Raw genomic sequence first — 20708 nt, forward strand, 5'->3', positions numbered from 1 at the left:
TGTACAGAGTGACCCGCATGCATTGCGGAGATCCCAGAGAGTCAGATATCCAGTGGAAAGATTGACATATAGAGATTTTGCTATGCATTATGCATACATGACATCTATGGTAAAGCATGTGGAACCTACATGCTATTCAGAGGCTATTGGAGAGCATGTATGGCAGAAAGCAATGGATGAAGAGATGGATGCTTTGGACAAAAATGATACATGGGAATTGGCTGAGTTACCTAAAGGAAAGAATGCAATTGGATGCAAATGGGTGTATAAGGTAAAGTGCAAGTCAGATGGCAGCCTAGAGAGACATAAGGCAAGGCTGGTCGCTAAAGGATATGCACAAACTTATGGTCTTGATTATGATGAAACTTTCAGCCCAGTGGCTAAAATGGCTACAGTGAGGTCTATCATTGCATTAGCAGCACAAAAAGGTTGGGCTTTACATCAAATGGATGTCAAAAATGCTTTCTTGAATGGTGATCTACAAGAAGAGGTGTACATGGAACAGCCAGAAGGTTATGTACATCCAAAATATCCGACCTTTGTTTGCAGGTTAAAGAAAGCACTCTATGGTTTGAAGCAAGCACCTCGTGCTTGGAGTGACAAGATCAGCAGATATCTTGTCAGTATTGGATTTGTGGTTGGAAATGCAGACTCTTCACTTTATGTGAAGAAGACACATGATGGTATCGTGATGATAGTCATTTATGTTGATGATTTGATTATCACAGGTGATTGTGGGAAAGGCATTGATGAGGTTAAGGCCTCTTTATGCAAAGAGTTTGATATGAAAGACCTTGGTGATTTGAGGTTCTTTCTTGGCATTGAGGTGATTAGAACAGGCAAGGGTATATGGTTGGTGCAAAGGCAATATGCACTTGACATGCTGGCAAAGTATGGTATGACAGCATGCAAACCAATGTTGACACCATTAGAGCAAAACATGAAGCTTAGGGCTGATTTGGGTGATGAGCTTGATGATATCACCATGTACAGGAAAATGGTTGGTAGCCTTATCTACATGACCATTACGAGGCCAGATATCAGTTATGCAGTTGGTTTGGTGAGTCAGTTTATGCAGAGTCCTCGTAAACCTCACTTGGATGCTGTGAGACGGATTCTGAGATACGTCAAAACTACCGTGCATTATGGTCTTTTCTATGAGGCAGGAAAAGACATGCATGTCTATGGATATACAGATGCAGATTGGGCCGGTAGTGCATATGACAGGAGATCTACCAGTGGCTATGTTTTCAGCCTTGGTAGTGGAGCTGTGAGTTGGAGCAGTAAAAAGCAACCTACAGTTGCTTTATCTACCACAGAGGCAGAGTATCGTGGAGCAGCCATAGCTGCATGTGAGGCTATGTGGTTGAAAAAGTTGCTAGATGATGTCAGGATACAGAGTGATATGAGAGTTGTCATTCATTGTGACAACATGAGTAGTATTCAGCTTGCTAGCAACCCAGTTTATCATGCCAGGACCAAACATATTGAGGTCCACTATCATTTCATCAGAGAGAAGGTGCTAGATGGGCATGTTGATTTGACATATGTGCAGACAGATGAGCAGGTTGCAGATATCTTTACCAAAGCACTTGGTAAAGATAAGTTCGAGTATTTCCGTACTAGATTGGGAGTCCTAGAGATGGACATGTCGAGCTTGAGGGGGAGTGTTGAAATATCAAGCTCGTATACAGCTGGAGGATAGCACATGGGTGCTGACAGAGTGACAGTATGGTAGATAGATATCGTGTGGTGTGTTTATGACCGCGTCCAGCTGGTCATGTGTGGTGTGGACATTACATTAGGTTTACTTTGTAGTGTGGACATAACACTATGTTGTGTTCTCCTTTGTGTGTGTGAGAGAGATGGTGACTATGGCTTCTCTCCTTCTTTATGGTTGATGATTATGGATTAGGGTTTGCTTCTATTTTTTATCATAGATACTATTCAAGTATCATCGAGAGAATTCATGGTTGAATCTTCATATTTTTCTACATCGCAATATAGCCAAGTCAACTTCAAGCCCTTTTCAATATTTCTCAGTGCAAGCTTCACCACAAGCATAAATGGCCTAATGATGAAGATCTTCAACAGAAGTCGCTTATTTAGCCGGAGTCTTATTTTAAGTGGGAGGGAATGTCACGATTGTGACTTAATCTCTCTTCATTACCCTTAATTATCCTTAATTACTCTTAATCGTTGAAGGGACACTAATTGAGGGTTGGCCTTACTCAGCACTTGTGGGGAGCTAGTCGGAGGATTATATAAATTGATGCAGCCATACCCAACCATTGGGTTATAGGGGCTTTTCACCTAGTTTGGTTTGAAATCTCCCTTTTTCATTTTTTTTCATACTTAATAGTAGTCTCTTCTCTGGAAAAAATAAAAATAAAAATTCTTAGTGTAGATCAACAGTGGGGAGGACAACTCAATCTTAGTGTGGACCAACGACAAGTATTTTTTCTATCGGGCACTAACATGGCACCCACCAAGTGCCACTTGGTGGGAACGTGCATGGCCAGCCCCACGCTTACCACCCTGGGGAAGAGGTTTCCGTGGAGATAACGATCACTCGCTTGGCTTTGCTTCTCTATCCTTGTTGTGAGTTTGAGAAAACACTTGGACATGAGGAGGTTATTCCTCATGGCAATAGTCCCCCACCCTTCCCCACCTCCTTCCTAAAAGGTTTTGGTCGGTTTGCTACACAGGAAGCCCATGGAATGTGTGCAAAGGCTCCATCTCACTTTCTCTCATGTTCCTACTTCGAGCCGCTTGGTTGCTTGTTGCAGAGAACCCTTAGCAGGCATGTTCATGCTTTCTTCTCTCTTGCTTCCAAGCACCTCATAGGGTCGCTTCTCTACAGCGGCTTGAGCTGCCACAGGTTGTTAGCAGTAATCTTCTATCTGTACACTATACCAGGGCCTGCGTTTTAGTGTTTTTCCATTTTTCCTCACTCTCAATGTATTTTTCCCATTTTTCCTGAGGTGTGGAGGGCTGTCAGGTGTCCCCAGATATTGGCCGACTGTGTGTTGCTGCCTGACTTCTCTTCAGCAGACTTGGCCGACTGCTGGGATCTAGCCGACCAGGGTGTTTGCTAGTCGTGGGCCTCTACTCCCGGTCGTGAGCACATACGCTGCTGTTGGCCTGTTTTAGGTTGGCCGACCAGTAGCCTGGGGCCATATAAAATGGCCTCCGTGCCCCCACACTTCACACATTGTATTCTGGGATTTTCTTGGGTGTATATAGCAGAGTTACACAGCTTCTCACTCTCTCTTTCATCTGTGTCTTGCTCTCTACAGCAGTTGTCTTCATTTCCGCTGTGCATTCTGACATGGTATCATAGACCCAGGTGGCTTGAAGCTTGGAGACAGTGGGACGTTGAGGGTTTGCTGATTTGAGATGCTGATTGGAGATTGTTTGGGCTGTACGAGACTTAGAGACCGGGTAGAAGGCGGCCATCACCGTTGGACAACCACCTTGCATATTATTTGCAACCTCCTCTTCTTTTTTCCCACCCATCCTCCCTTCACAAGACCTTGTGAACCCTTGAGATGGTAGACTTGCTTGAGATGGCTGAGAAGCACGTGAAGATCCCAACACTCCCCACGTTTCCGGTGGACCGAAAGTTAGATGGGAACAACTACGGCATATGGAAGGTAATGATGGAGTCGGTTTTGGAGTCTTATGACTTGGCTGATTTCATTGTTGTTGGGGTTCCACGGCCGGAGTTGGAAGATGGTGAGTTACCCTCTATACGGAAGGAATGGGAGGCACATGCACAGTTATGGGATCGTGTTAATGCCCGCATCTGTTCTTTCATCTTCCTAAATTGCACACCACAGGTGATCAATCACATAAAGCATAGAACACTGGCCAGAGGGATTTGGCAGCATTTGGCTTCTCTGTAGACTTTACAACAGGGTATCGCCCATGAAGAGGAAGAGGATCTCCTTGGAAGTTCAGATGCGGGTGATGAATCCTGCAAAGTCGTCGACAATGCGGGAGCACATCAACAAGTTGTGCAGGCTCTTCAGCAGGAGGTTCTCCAGGCAGGGAAAGAGATATCGTCAAAGGATATGGCCATCATGTTGTTGTCTCATTTGCCCTCTCAGTACTCAGCATTTTACTCCTCTTTGATCACAAGTGGGAGGCTCAGCACCATCACGTGGGAGGAGCTTGTGCCAATGGTCTTGGACCAGGAAGAGCGATTCACGAACCCTCCACAAGGCGGAGGTTCTGAGGCCTTGACTAGCTAGTGGTCGAAAGGCCGTAACAACAACAACAAGAGTAAAGGGAAGTCTTCCTCGGAGAAGTCTTCTGAGAAGAAGCCCGATCCAGACTGTGAGAAACTGAAGGCCGAGCGGACCTGTAACGATTGTGGCGAGAAAGGTCAGTATTGGAGAAGTGTCCCAAGCGGAATAACGGGAAGAGTGCTGATTGTTCAGCTTCCGCTGCAAAGACTCTAGCCTTTGTGCACTTGGAGATTTTGGACACAGAGGCTTCATCTTCTTCGAGCGAGGAGGGAGTTGGAAAAGTCTTCTGAGAAGAAGCCCGATCCAGACTGTGAGAAACTGAAGGCCGAGCGGACCTATAACGATTGTGGCGATAAAGGTCAGTATTGGAGAAGTGTCCCAAGCGGAATAACAGGAAGAGTGCTGATTGTTCAGCTTCCGCTGCAAGGCTCTAGCCTTTGTGCACTTGGAGATTTTGGACACAGATGCTTCATCTTCTTCGAGCGAGGAGGGAGTTGGCTTCACTGCTAGGGATACTTGGGAGTGGATTCTTGATAGTGGTGCTTCCAGGCACATGACTCCTTCCCGTGATTTCTTATAGGATCTTAAATAGCAGCCAGGTCACATTTTCATTCGCGACAATTCCACCATATCGATTCACAATGAGGGCCAGATGGAGATCATTCCTGATGGTAGAGGGGGAAGCATTCCTCTCGTGTTCTTTACGTCCCCGCACTTGGTTTTCATCTATTGTCAGTGCATGAGGTTTCCAAGATTGGCTTCCAGGTGGAGTTTGAGGAGCATTCTGTTGCTCTACGGGACCAAGAGAGAGGCCGGAGTGGAGAACGGTATATACAAACTCTCAGCACTCTCCTCTCTTACAGGTTCTCAGATTGGTGACTTGTGGCACTTTTGGTTTGGCCACTTGAATGTGGATGCGTTGCGGCGAGCTTTCCGGGACCAGATGGTGGTTGGCTTGCCAGATGTTGGCAGTAGGTAGGGACGCTGTAGATCTTGCATTCGTGGTAAGCAGCACAGGGAATCTTTTCCGAAACAGGCTTCCAGGCGGGCTTCGAAACCTTTGGAGTTGGTACACACTGACTTGTGTGGACCTATGCAGACGCCGTCCTTGGGAGGTTCTTTGTATTTCATGCTGCTTGTCGATGATTGTAACAGATTCACTTGGGTTTATTTCCTTTCTCAGAAGGACTAAGCTTTTGCTCGGTTCAAGGAGTGGCATGTGATGGTGGAGAAAGAGTCTGACTTGCAGATAACGACTCTTAGGGCTGACAAAGGAGGAGAGTTTTCTTCCAATGCATTCGTGCGGTTTTTTTGCGGAACATGGCATCAAGCGGGAGCTGGCCAATACAGGTTTGCCTTTAGAGAATGGAGTAGTTGAGCGTAAGAACAAGACTGTGGTGGAGATGGTGAGGACGATGTTGGAGCATCGTGATCTTCCTCGTCCACTTTGGGAAGAGGCTGTGGCTACTGCTGTCCATATCCTCAACCGTTCTCCAACGACTTCAGTTCAGTGCCAAACATGACTCCCTTTGAGGCGTATTTTGGCAGGAAACCAGATGTCTCCCATTTCCGTGTGTTTCGGAGTGATGCATATGTTCTTATTCCAAAGAAGCAGAGGGGGAAGCTTGACTCAAAGTCCCAAAAGCTTGTTTTTGTGGGATGTAACTCTCTTTCCAAGGGTTACAGGTTGTATGATCCGGAGAGGAACAAGGTCGTCATCAGCAAAGATGTGGTTTTTGATGAGCATGTTTCAGTTTCCAGTGTTGATGAGACGCCACTTCTTGAGACCCAGATGATTTTGATGATGATTCCCAGTTGATTGTTCCAGTCGGACAGCCTCAGTCAGTTGAGGAGGTTGAGCCTGCGGCTAGAGATTAGCCCCTGTAGCAGCAGGAGGCTCCGCGTTCTGTTCGAGTACCAAGGTGGTTCTTAGACACTCTTCAAGAGTCGGGTGTTATGGAGCTTCCCTCCGAATGGACCACAGAGGACGGACCTCGAAGATCGCATAGAGTTCGTGACAAAAGTCATTCAGCAGAGCTCTTATAGGTAAACTATGCTTTGATGTCTCGTATCATGCGGGACAAAGAGCCCACTTCCGTCTCAAGGAAGCTCTCACACAGGATACTTGGAGGAAAGCCATGCAGGTGGAACTGCATTCCATAGAGAAGAATAAAGCTTGGGAGTTGGTTCCGAGGCCGTCAAAACGGTCTGTCATTGGTATCAAGTGGGTCTTTAAGACCAAGTGTACGTTAGATGGGTCGGTGGACAAACACAAAGCCAGACTTGTGGCTAAGGGTTATGCACAACGTCCTGGCATCGACTATGAGGATACCTTTGCACTGACAGCGAGGATGACCATGATTCGGACCGTTCTTGCCCTTGCTTCTTCTCAGCGGTGGCCCGTATATCAGATGGATGTGAAATCTGCGTTTCTTAATGGTGACCTGCAGGAGGAGGTGTATGTTGAGCAGCCTCCAAGCTTTGAGGTTCCAGGATCAAAAGGGATGGTTTACATGTTGTGGAAGGCCTTGTATGGTCTTAAGCAAGCTCCCAGGGCTTGGAATCAAAAGATTGATTCCTTCTTTCTACAGACTCGATTTCAGAGATCAGTTGCAGATCCTAACTTGTATCCTTTTCGAGAACGCGGCATGGTCATGTTGATTATCCTTTATGTGGATGACCTCATTCTCATTGGCGGTCATGTGGAGCATATTGCAGTGACGAAGGCTGCCTTGTCAAAGGAGTTTGAGATCACCAATTTAGGCTTACTCCACTTCTTCTTGGGATTGGAGATCTGGTAGACCCAGGGTTCTTTATCTCTCAGCAGCGGTATGTCCATGAGTTGCTTGAGGCCTTTAGGATAGAGAACTGCAAGCCTATCATGTCACCAATGGACCCGAACACAAAGCTTACAGTGAATGATCCTTGTGAGAGTTGATGCCTATTTGTACTGGAAGCTGGTTGGTTCATTGATATGGTTGTTGAACACCAGATTGGACTTGAGCTTTCCTGTGGGGCTGTTGAGCTCGTTTATGCAGACGTCGTTGAACTCTCATTGGGACGCAGGATTGCGGATCTTGCGGTATCTATAGGGTACGAAGGATCTTGGACTCTTCTATGACACTGGAGGTGAAACAAAGGACAGAGTTCGACTCCAAGGCTGGAGTGATTTAGATTGTGGAGGAGATCCAGACACGAGGAGATCTACATTAGGCTACAGTTTTACCCTCGGCTCAGGAGCTGTTTCATGGAGTAGCAAGAGGGAGCCGACTATTGCCTTGTCGTCTACAGAGGCAGAGTACCGGGCTACTTGTGGTGCTGCTTGCGAGGTTGTGTGGCTGCGGAGGTTGCTTGGCAAGATTGGGTTTCCACAGAAGGAGCCCACGGCCATCCAGTGCGATAACCAAAGCTGTATTGCTATTGCTCGGAACCCGGTCTTCCATGCCGAGACCAAGCACATAGAGATACAATATCACTTTGTTCGTGAGAAGATCTTGGCTCTTTGTTCGTGAGAAGATCTTGGCTTGTGACATCTTGCTTCTTTATTGTTTGATGGAGGACAAAGCGGCGGACCTATTCACGAAGTCTCTACCTCAGGCTATGCTCCGGTGGCACACCAGATCACTGGGGTTGGTTCCACATCCAGGAGCTGAGAGGGGGTGTTAGCAGTCATCTCCTGTCTGAACACTATACCAGGGCCTCTGTTGTGGGTGTGCCCGCCCGTTTTAGTGTTTTCCCATTTTTCCTCACTCTCCATGTATTTTCCCCATTTTTCCTGAGGTGTGGAGGGCTGTCAGCTGTCCCCAAATACTGGCCGACTGTGATGTTGCTGCCCGACTTCTCTTCAGCAGACCTGGCCGACTGCTAGGATCTGGCCGACCGGGGTGTTTGCTGGTCGTGGGCCTCTACTGCTGGTCGTGAGCACATAGGCTGCTGTTGGCCTGTTGTAGGCTGGCCGTGTAACATGCGTTGCGGAAGCGTGTTCATGATTAACGCTAAGCAAAGAAGATAACGCTAATCCTATGTTTAGCAAAGACACAAAAGAGAAGGAGAGAGAGACCTAATCTACTGTATATTGCCAAAACATGCTATATATACAATGATCTTGCTGATTCACAGCTTCATGATGCATACCAAAGATCCTTGCAACCCTCTACTTGCAATCGAACAAGAGAAGCTTCTGTTGATCCACCACTGTGTCCTTGCTGCCTTGCAGACTCTGACAAATGGATCCTCTTGATCTTTGAATGATGATTCTAATGAATGCCTAATGATCCTATTTATAGGAAAAAGGAATGAATTCGTAATCAAGTCGGTTTTGCCTATTTTTCCCACAAAACATTGTCCAAACAGTCATATTTTGTGTCCAAACTATGCCCAAAAGGTGTCCCATCCATTGGGCTATGTCTTGGGCACTTCCGGGAGCTTGTAGGGCTGCAAAATCTGCTCTAAATCTACCCCTGAATCTACCCATATATTTGCTAATGAGAATATACATGTCTATGAGCATTGGGATGAACGGATGCACATGACATCCCCTTTTGCGAAGCTTGGAGCACTGGGGTAATCCATACACCTTTGCTCCGATTCCGTTTTGGTCCAATTGAAGATTGCACTTCATATCCATCGGCTCAATCCCCAAGTTCTCTAACTTGGTCTTCAAGTTCTCTGGCTTGGTCTTTAGATCTTCTGAAAACTCCTCTGAAATTGTCGAGATGACCTCATCCTTCTCCAAATAGGATTTGGAGAGATCCACCTCCTTGGGAACTATTGGGTTGACCTCATCCTCCTCCAAATAGGATTTGGAAAGATCCACTTGCGCGAGCTCTGGTTCTGGTTTTGGTTTGGCTTCTGGCTCTAGCTTTGGCTTTGGTTCTGGTTCTGGCATGTGCATCCCGGGTAATGGCACCTCCTCGGAAACACCTCTTTCTGTGATCACGTCTCCCGAGAACTCTTGTCTTAGAAGCTCTCTTTTCGTTGGGTAAACGCTCTCGGTCATGGGCTGCTTTACAACCCTAGGTGATTCCTTCTTGGCCTTTGTTGATGCTGCCATGAATTGTGCCCATGTCTCCTTGAGTTGTGTCCATCTTTGCTCATATAGAAGTGGGTCTTGACGCATCTCTTCTTGAAGCTCTTCTATGAGTTGTTGCCTAAACCTGGCCCCAACGATGATTTGTTCATACTGAGCATAGCGTTCTTGTTCCCTTTTGTATCGTTCATCTTCCTGTCTCCGACGACTCTGCAAAGTCGTGAGAAAGTCATCGTCCATTGTCTCTGAACTCATGATATTATTTTGCTGTTTTTTCTGTTGTAATCAGCCCAAAACCCTAACTCTAGAGTTCTACATGCTTTCTAAACTCCCTAGGATCATGCTAGGCTGAAAACTAGACTTTCTAGCACTATACTATGCTGAAAATGAGCAAAAAGTTGATGCAAAAATGCAGATTTAACGCAAAAACGCAAACCCTAATCTTGCTCGTAAACCCTAAAACGCAAACCCTAATTTCAGAAACCCTAATTCAGCATGCACCAAATATAAACTAAGAACTGTCCTAGGATGACCTAAGCTCTGATACCAATGTAACGCGCGGAAGCTCTGGGTAGTCTTCTTTCAGCTCTCTCTACTCTCTCTCTACCTGCGTTTTTGCATCAGATGGTGCGTTTTGCATCAGAAGGTTTCCAAGAGTGTTTAGGGCTGAAAGAAGACTACCCAGAGCTCTGGGTAGTCTTCTTTCAGCCCTAAACACTCTTGGAAACCTTTTGATGCAAAAATGCAGATTTAACGCAAAAACGCAAACCCTAATCTTGCTCGTAAACCCTAAAACGCAAACCCTAATTTCAAAAACCCTAATTCAGCATGCACCAAATATAAACTAAGAACTGTCCTAGGATGACCTAAGCTCTGATACCAATGTAACATGCGTTGCGGAAGCGTGTTCATGATTAACGCTAAGCAAAGAAGATAACGCTAATCCTATGTTTAGCAAAGACACAAAAGAGAAGGAGAGAGAGACCTAATCTACTGTATATTGCCAAAACATGCTATATATACAATGATCTTGCTGATTCACAGCTTCATGATGCATACCAAAGATCCTTGCAACCCTCTACTTGCAATCGAACAAGAGAAGCTTCTGTTGATCCACCACTGTGTCCTTGCTGCCTTGCAGACTCTGACAAATGGATCCTCTTGATCTTTGAATGATGATTCTAATGAATGCCTAATGATCCTATTTATAGGAAAAAGGAATGAATTCGTAATCAAGTCGGTTTTGCCTATTTTTCCCACAAAACATTGTCCAAACAGTCATATTTTGTGTCCAAACTATGCCCAAAAGGTGTCCCATCCATTGGGCTATGTCTTGGGCACTTCCGGGAGCTTGTAGGGCTGCAAAATCTGCTCTAAATCTACCCCTGAATCTACCCATATATTTGCTAATGAGAATATACATGTCTATGAGCATTGGGATGAACGGATGCACATGACAGGCCGACCAGCAGCCTGGGGCCATATAAAATGGCCGCCGTGCCCCCACACTTCATACATTGTATTCCGGGATTTTCTTCGGTGTATATAGCAGAGTTACACAGCTTCTCTCTCTCTCTCTCTCTCTCTTTCATTTGTGTCTTGCTCTCTACAGCAGTTGTCTTCATTTTCGCTGTGCATTCTGACACAGGTAGCCACGCCACTCAGCCACCTCTGTCCAGTCCTTATTGCTGCCTTGCAAACACCTCTGCACCCAGCGCACTGCCCACGAATGCTCCTTGATGCCCTGTTTTGCCACTGCAGCATGCACAACTACCCTGCTCAGTCCTCTCTGCACCATTTCACCTCCTTTAAGCTACTCATCGCGACCATTGCAAGGGGAATCATCGTGAACACCTTAGCATAGAGTGGGCATTTGAGGAAAATTTGGGAATTTTTCAACAACGGCAACGAAGATGGTAATTATAGTTACCCTATACTAGTCTCTACTCCCCATATGGAGGTAAAGTGAGGGCCACCGAACTCTTAAAAGTTTCACGTGAATTCGTGGGGACATTTTGTGAGAAGCTTTGGGATCGGAGAAGAACATTATGAGAGGGTTCTTTGAAGACAGCTTTGAAGGGGGGGTTTGGGGGGCGGTTTAATTCTTGATGGTGTTGTGAATGTTGTTGTCATTTTGTTAATCTTAATCACAACAATAGTGATTTGGGTCCGAGATCCCCGCTCCCGGGTTTCAACTTGCCTCCTCTTCCCTCACTCACAACAGTTATGGGGGCAAGGGCCCAAGAGCTGGGGGAAATCGCCCTTTTGCCCCCTAAGAGGACTTTTACCTGGTGGATTGCTTGGGTGCCTGGATGGGCTGCCTGTTGGCCATGGAGGGCTGCTTCAAAGGCTCTAGAATCTGCCTCAGACCTGCACCTTACTGATTTTGCCCGGTTTTTGATGTCCGTTTTTCTCTCCTAAACTACTTTGTACATGGCCTCAGTAGTCATGACACAATCTGAGGCCTGATGCATGTGTCATTTTCCCATATTTGGAGCTGTTTCACATGCCAGCTCCTAGTTGGGCCTTGGGCGCTTGGTGGGGGAGTTGGCCAGCATCACGGCAAATTGTTTCAGCCCCGACACATTTCACCTTGAAACAAGGTAGGAAACGCTGAAACATTTCACCCCTTGACAAGTGCTAATTGAAACGCTCACCGAAACAGCTACACACACACACACACAAACAACATACATACATACATACAGACATAAATATATACATACACACATACATACACACACGTACATACATATACATATAAATATAAAATATGTATGTACGTGTGTGTATGTATTTATGTATATACGTACATGCGTATGTACGTATGTATGTAAGTCTCTGTGCATGCGAGAGACATACATACACACACACACATACACACATACATACACACACGTACATACATATACATATAAATATAAAATATATGTATATACGTATGCATGTATTTATGTATATACGTACGTGCGTATGTACGTATGTATGTAAGTCTCTGTGCATGAGAGAGAGAGAGAGAGAGAGAGTTGAAACTGAAAACATGAAACGGTGTTTCAGAAACGGCATTTCAAGGTTTCACGAAATGCGAAGTGCGTGTCAAGGTTTCAGCCGAGCTGAAACTTGTTTCATGGTGACCATGTGGGGGACTGCCTTAAGAGCTGCCCATTGGTAACAGAAGCTACCCAAAAGCAGTCTCAACTTCTCCTGTCCAAGCTGAATTTGCCTCTTCTCTACTGTCCATAATTGCTCCTCATGTTGCAAACTTGTCATTCTCATAGATCCACATCCATTAGAGGCATCCACCTCTTCTACCTATATGCACCCCTAATGTTACCTTTACATCCCTTAACACATAATCTAGCACTCTACTAACCTTGACCCTGGAGTGGACATTGTCAGAGGGCAGTGGAAAGATCTAGACGAGGGCAGTGGAAAGATCTAGACGAATGACAAAAACGCTGAAGCTCCAAGAGTATGTGAGAAAACAGAAAAACGTTGATGCACTAATCCTCAAGAAAGAGTGGATACAACCAGCCCGTAGGCGAGGAGTGGACTCCGTAGGCAGAGGGCAAAAGGTGCTCACCAAAGTGATCAAGAATGATGAAGTGAGGAATAGGCCCAGGTATACTGGCTAAAATCATCAACCAAAAGAAAAGCATAACTGGCCAAACCAAGAGACGGAGTGCGCATCGGGTTGCACAAATCTGCATGAACCAACTCCAGAGGTGCCGTAGCTCGCCATGTAGGCTTCTTTGGAAAGGCCCTTGCGATAAGTCATGTGTTGTGTGGCGCTGTTTTCCAAAATCACTGAGGAGAGAGGGAACAAGAAGGAAAAGCCTGCTTTACCGTAGGAGAGGGAGTCTCGGACTCGAGATCAATCAAGGTGACGAAAGTTGACTCCTCCACAACTTTGGCGGATCCCTTTTGCTTGGAGTCCTTAGAGTCCTTAGAGGGAGATGCCCCACCTTTACCTTTGTTAGGCTGCCCTCCTCTCTGTCCAATGAAAGCTTGGTTATCTTTCTTTGAAGCAGAATCCTTGAATCTAACTCTCCTGATCAAGGACCATAGGCACCAGTTCATCCCAAGTAATGGTTTCCGTCCGTCTTGAGGTAAGAAGTGAAGAATAGAAGCGTTCATATTTTGGGGGCTGAGCAAGTAGCTGGATGGCCATATCCTTAGTGGAAATCTCCTTCCTGCACCCAAAAATCTGAGATCGGAATGACTCTAGTTTGTTGATGTGATCTCGCATGGAAGTAGAATCAGTGGGTGAAAGATTCAACATTTGAAGCTCCAATGAAACTCTCTTCATGGGTGTCTTCCAGCCGTAGATATCGGGGAGTCTCTTCCAAGTGCATGGGTATCCTGTTTGATGTGAGCGATGATTGAGGGTTGAGAGTTTAGAAGTATGAATGAGTGAGCATGGGCATTAAGACAATCACATAGAGTAGCTTCGTGCGTAAGGGCATCCCTCGTATCCTCCTCCTCTGTGGTGTCCAGGCTAGGTCGGAGGACCGGTTGAGTGATGAACTCCAGAAGATCATGAGTCTCCAAGATTGCTTCCACCATGACTTTCTAGATGTCGTAGTTTGTGCCATCCAACTTGGCATCTGAAGGAAAAGTCGGAAGAGTGTATTTGAACCGCCCAAGGTTGGATGAGTGCCATGATGTACCTCCTTTGAAAAATGCAGCCACCAAAACAGCCCAAGAGTTGCTCTCTGCACTTGTAGGGAGGGTTGGCGGAATAGAAAGAGAGTGGAGAGGAGAAAAAAAAACGCAAGAATGTAGATCTGCCCCTCTGGAGAAGAAAACGTACGTTTGAAACACTGCGGACAGCCTCCAAGTTCGCATTGAAACATGGTGAAAATTGGCACCAATCTGGGATTCCAAGTCTAGACGTCTTTGGGCTTTGATACCATGTCAGAGGAAGGGCAGTGGAAAGATGTAGAGGAATGACAAAAACGCTGAAGCTCCAAGAGAGATGAGAGAAAACAACAAAATGCTGATGCACTAATTCTCAAGAAAGAGTGGATACAACCAGCCCGTAGGCGAGGAGTGGACTTGTAGGCAGAGGGCTGAAGGTACTCACCAAAGTGATCAAGAATGGTGAAAAGTGAGGAAGTGGGCAACATATATATACACTCCTATATGAGCTGGCCAACTGCCTCCTAGTCTCCTACACAACCTGAAAATGGGTAAAGTGCCATAAAAAAGGGTGGGCAACCCACATCAAAGGCCCATAAAATAGGGAGAAATATGGGGAATGCCAGAGCATGGAAATGGTCCCCGTAGACACCAGAAAATCCACCAACAGGAGATGATAGATGCTAAGAGACGTCCCATGGCTGTTCCACCTCTTAGCGGGAGTTGATCAGTAGTGTCACTACCTGGTGCATTCAGTGCATTGGATGGACGAAGTTCATTGAGGGTGCCTTCACCATGCTTGCAGAGATAATTGGAGGATCCAAGTTTCTCTCTCTTTGCCGCACCCCCCCCACCCCCCCCCCCCCCCCCCCCCCCCAAAAAAAAAAAAAAAAAAAAAAAACACACGTGCAAACACCAATTTGCTTCTGCTTGTTCATACTTTTTTTTCCCCCTTACATTGAAAACACTTTCTTATCTGTTAAAAGCTGTTGAATTGCAGCAACAATAAAGGATATCTAGGTGTGCCACAGCTACCTGGTCAAGGCTGCTCGTTTCATGCTTTCTCCACCAATACATACAAGTTGAGCCTTCTGGAGACACCATCAGGAATCAAGGTGATCGTGTGTAAACTTTGTGTTTTTCTGCCTCTGTTTGTGTGCATGCAGGGGTGCACTTGCGAAACCCAAAAATCCATTTACACTTTTGGGCACTCCTAATGCATTTTGAGATTAGTGATGCAGATAGTGCTAGTTACAGACCCTGGAATGGGTGATCTTCGCGAAGCTTTACGGCATATTTACAGCAACATATATGTGGAGTATGTCATAAAGAATCCTCTCTATACACCTGGGGAATCCTTCAGGTCAGTTTTCTGTCTGTATGACATGGTTGGCATTCCACTGTATTGAGGTCATTGGTTCTTTTACCATTGAGAATTTTGTTCTTTTGGGCAGGTGTGAGCTGTTCAATGCTGCCCTTGATCAGTATGTGAAAACTTTGAAATAGTTCAGATGGGCTGCCCTCATAAATTTGAAAATGGTGGTGGCTTCTATACCTTGTCGAGATTGTGATCGGATACCTTGTGTATGAATACTTTTGAACGAAGAGCTGAAAACTAGGAAAGTTACTTCTTACATTTGGTTTATCGTACCTTGGTACTCCCATTGCATTCTTAACATTGGTAACTTCTCATGGTACATTCAATCTAACTCGGTACATCCAATCGAGAGAGATTTTCTTTGATGCTATCCATACTTTGGTCACACAAGGAAAAAAAACTAGAAATAATGTCCTTTATATAACACAGGATGACATGACTTACAAAGGTAACCTTGACAAGGATCTATGTCCACATTTTTGCATTGAAAAGTTAAAGCTTTTTTGGGAGATATGAGAGGTTTATATACTTCATAGCAGCACTTAAAACTATATGTGGAGACTGAGTCTTGTCAAACCATTGAGGTGTGCTTGCCTTTTGGTTGGTGGTTAGCTTGATATGGTCTCTCTCTCATATACACCGTTGTACTTCCAAATTATGTGAAAGAGTGTCTTCATTAATATTGCAACCCTGTCATTTGATGTTGTAAAGCATTTGAAAGACGCTCCCAAGTCTTGTAAGTCAAGGTCATAACAAGAGGAACTCGGCTAGAAAGGCCAAGTACTCGTAAAATTTTTAGTAATTGATCACGAATGACATGAATGCGGGTTGGGTGGCCTAGTGAGAAAAGGCTTACACGAAGTATAAAAGTCAATTTCTCATGTTTGTTACGGAACATTCTCCATACTTGCAATTCAACGAGTGTTTTCTTCATACTTCTACTTCTATGCACTAAGAGCCTTTTCTCACTAGGTTGCCTATGAGTAATTGATTGAGACGTTTGTGACTAATTAACAAACTTTTACAAGTGTTTGGCCTTTTAACTTACACTCCTTATGTTATGACCTTGACTTTTCTTCATCGTGACTTTAGTTCTCATATTATAGTGGTTTCACTAAATATTATAGTGTGTATTCACGTAGTAAAGTGGATCTAGAATTGTGCAATTAACTTAAGATGCACCATTATTGTTGGAGCTTGGGTCTTGAATCGTACACCTGATGATCTCATATATGGCTTCTTTTTATTTTGGCATTTCCTCGTCGTATTTAGTTGTAATAGAGGGCGTTTCTAGTTATGGTATGATTTGACTCCAATGCATATCGTATTTGTTTATTTATTGATTTATAATTTAATAATAATAATTTTTCCTATATATAGAACTGACTTGATCAACAAGGGATCATAAGAAATTTAGTACACTTTTGAAGGAGTTTTTTTCTATTGAATTTTCTATAAAAATACATGCTTAGCGATCCATTTTGAGGCATCGGTTACTTTACACACTTATTTGTTTGGCATAAAATTGCCTAATTTGACAATGCATGTTTTGTAACTTTCTACTCATGTATATATGAAGGCTCTATAAGAAAAGTCTCATGAGATGTAAATTGAAAATGTTAAGGTCTTTTTAAAAATTAATCAAAACAATACGAAATTAGTGTTAAGATTGCCAGATGATGCACATTGAATGCTTGCACCATGTTACATTGGGTAGAGTTGAAGTTTAATAGGGCCATGTTACCCTTGATGAAGATTTACACACACGACTCATTAGCTAACACAAAATGATTGAGAAATATGTTAGTATGGTAGACAATGCGACCACCTTGTTAACGTGGTGAGGATGGTTGCAATGATGGAAGCCACTATGCAATCATGATCATGTTGTTTGACTCCTTGGTCAGTGTGGGTATCTATGTGAGGTTCCTCACTTTGGGCTAAGAGTTGGGTTCTCCTTCAAGTGGTTTAGAATTATCTTGAGCTTCATATTATGTGTTCCCACTTAACATATTTGCTTTCTTCCATTTTTTGCTTTCTTCATGCTTCAACACATTTGCTTTCTCCAACTCTTAGATTCTTTTTTTTTGGCATTTTTATTTGAAGCACATGCGTTCTTGTTACATTGAAGCAACTAATTGGATTGTTATGACTGTAGACTCAAGGGATCCACCCATTAGCTAGACTGTTTTTTTTTGGCATTTTTATTTGAAGCACATGCGTTTTTGTTACATTGAAGCAACTAATTGCATTGCTATGACTGTAGACCTAAGGGATCCACCCATTAGCTAGGCCTTGATATAGATGTAGTCTTCACACTCAGTGATGAGAGTTGTGTAGCATGAGGAAGCTTGAGAGACTATCTTTGATGTTTTTGGATAAAGGAGCTCTTCTAAGCCGTTGACACCGCTACCATCTTTGATGTAGAGGGTACTAGAAAAGTTACAACGTTGCTCTAATGTGAGGCATGTTCTTGTGGTACTGCAACATTTTTGGATGCAAGATCTTGTGATGCCACTCGCATAAGGGGTAGTAAGGTTTTGATGAAGAGGACTGCTTTTAGGAGTAGAGGGCATATATCCATTTATTGCTTATCCTTACCTTTGACATTGCATGCACATTCTTTTGTCTTCCCCAATTGCAAGGCGAGGTTCTTGTGGTATGTTTGCACCTTCTTAGGTCACCACACCAATTGAATTGATGATGTAGGTTTCCACACCAATTGAATTGATGATGTAGGCTACTGCGAGGTTTGTTCTTACCTGTAGGTTCTTGTGGTTTTCTTGTACCTTCTTTGGTCACCACATTGATTGAGTTGATGATGTAGAATGCTACGAGATTTGTGGTGATGATGTGTGGGGCTCCAATTTACTAGAGAACATCACTGATGTAATAAACCTTATATTTGTGCCTATATAAGAGGCAAGATCTAATGGAAGTACAACTCGCGTTTTCTATATCATTATGCTGGTCATTTGTTGAGTACTATGCTTATTGCTAATCAATCAATGTTGTGCATGTTTAGGCTTGATCCACTATAATAATCCTTGTATTTGATCCACCATGAACTTCAACATCACCATAATAAGGAAAACATAAACACCTATGGACCTCTTAGGCCTCTTTCATAATGCAAGAAAACAATTACAAAACATCACAGTATGTATACAATATGCTATATAGATCACATGTATGCTTATGAAATTTTTTTATCAATTCAAGTACTCGAGTAACTCAATAAACTGATTAGACCATCCGAATAACTTCCCAACTACACACTCAAGAGTCCTTTTTCGTTTATGTTGAGTCGTTTTCCAATTCTTTCTTATAAACAAGCCATGTCTGAGACTCTTGAACTTGGACTCCCTCTCATCTGAGATATCAAATTATAAGGTCATCTTGGACTCTTTTTCAAGAAATTCTTGAGCCAAATTGGCTTGCTCATACGAATTCAGGCCAATCAAAAGAAGGCAATGACCAAAGAATCTCCAAAAGCTTCTACCTTATAGCTTGCTCTAAGGATAAACACATGTAATTAATCACTATTTTTAAAATCATAATTATAGAGAAATTTTGATCATAAAATGATCCTAGATTAACCTTAATCCATGGGTTATCAACCCCCAAAAGAAAATACTTAAAAAGCTTGTCTCTAGACAAAGTTATGGGTAAATTAGTTTCCTACTAGTCTCTCTCTAGCAGACATGTACATCTTCATTTTTGCATTTTATCAAAATTTTACATTGCATAAGTTGATTCTAAATCTCCCCAAAACTCTCTTGGGTTAGCTAAATAATCACAAAAAATAAGTGCTTAATTATCTGTTTTCCTATCTTAGGTATGCCACTTCTACTTTTTGACACAACAATATTTTCTAAGTTTCCCATGGTTTCTAATAATTAGAAGGGTATCTATTTCATGCATATGCTCTTAAGAGTTGACATCTCACTCCCTTTAAATACTCAAAATCAATATAGGATTCCATACAAAAATGATGGAGAGATAATTAACTTTATATATGTATCAAAATGATGAGAGATTTTCTTGTGGAATCTAAAAGGTTTGGGGAGATTCTTCTTTGTCTAATCTGTAAAATTGCATCAAAAGGTTAATCTTGGAGCTCTTGGTGGTTTCACTTCCAAAGACTGTTGAGTTCCTCCCACGTCTTCTTGCAATCTTTTATCCCTGTGCAACGTGATGTATAACTTCATCTCCCAAACTCTGAGCTATTATGCCAAAAGATTTGTGATTGTTGAATGTGTTAAGTGATGTGCTATCACTATCTTCACTAGACTCAATTAGATCCCATAGCCCTTTTCTCATCAATGTGTACATGGTTTTCATTTGCCAAATGTAAAAGTTATCCTCATTAAACTTATCTTGCTCTTATGTGAGTTTCTCCATCATGTACAAGGGGGTCTTATCGATAGTATCAATAGCAGTGTTTATCCGTCTATCCCTTTTTACAATATGCAATGAGAAGGCCGGGAAGGTCTTCGGACATGATAATGATTCACACCTAGTGTTTAGTCCCGATATAAAATTGGGATGAAAACTCAGTTCAAGTGGATGAGATGGATTTTGATGTAGGAGATGATTTCCCACAGTGAATTTACCCTAATTTTAAACTTTAGAGTTAGCCTAATTTTGCTAATACTACTTAATTAGAGTGATTAGAGGTAATAGATTTTAGAGGCTAAAATTGAGCTTGTAGATGCAAGTGACTTTTTGCTCGAGAGTGTTTCCCTTGAGATGAGGCACACTCAAAATAAACAGCTCAACCCATCCCAAAAAAGCATAAATCATTAGAAACTCATTGACTGGTTTTTCTTCCTTCCGGGTCATGTAGTGGTGGACGATTTGAGCTGGGATTTGAACTTTAGCTTGCTAGGGTTATGCTCTAGCTATGCCTAAGAGAAATAAGAGTACCTCGAAGCACATGCATCAAATGAATAAAAAACACAACCAGTAGGGTGATGGCAAAAATGACCGTTTGAGAAAAAAATGCAAATTCCTCGAGGTGAAGTAGATGCCATGATGTGCTTGAGATGCCCTTAAAATTTGGTGGTCAATGGTGAAGGCAATGAGTAATGCCAAGCATTTGAAATTTGGACCACAAATGGAAAGATTGGATAAGGTTGAGATTAGTGGTTAATTAGATGATTAGTGATGTAATTAGACTAATGTGAGTTGGGATTAGTGATGAGATAGAAAAAGATTTAATACTAAGTTAAAATTCATGGTACCTCTCCTAAAAGATGCTAATTAGACTAACGACATAAACTACTCTAATTCATTCTAAATGAGAAATGGATTATCCTAACAATTTGGGAAAAGAGAAATGTTGGAATTAGTTTAATCTAGTGGGATAATCATAGTTATGTTTCATTTTATGGTTAAAATTATG

The 20708-nt window shown here is 43.2% G+C and overlaps 1 protein-coding gene across 1 annotated transcript in view; it reads left to right on the top strand.

Moving 5' to 3' along the window:
• LOC147636019 (SNARE-like superfamily protein) overlaps window positions 1-15812 on the top strand; it is a 55496-nt gene extending 39684 nt beyond the window's left edge. Inside the window, exons 2-4 of the mRNA XM_086801460.1 lie at window positions 14924-15038; window positions 15165-15286; window positions 15378-15812. Coding sequence (XP_086657586.1) covers window positions 14924-15038; window positions 15165-15286; window positions 15378-15429 — 289 coding nt within the window. The 3' untranslated portion in view covers window positions 15430-15812. The remainder of the gene's footprint in view (window positions 1-14923; window positions 15039-15164; window positions 15287-15377) is intronic.
• Window positions 15813-20708: the final 4896 nt, after the last annotated feature.

This window comes from Cibotium barometz, chromosome 8 (assembly GCF_041138505.1).
Source record: "Cibotium barometz isolate CiBa-2024 chromosome 8, ASM4113850v1, whole genome shotgun sequence".
NCBI classification, from domain to species: Eukaryota; Viridiplantae; Streptophyta; class Polypodiopsida; order Cyatheales; family Cibotiaceae; genus Cibotium; species Cibotium barometz.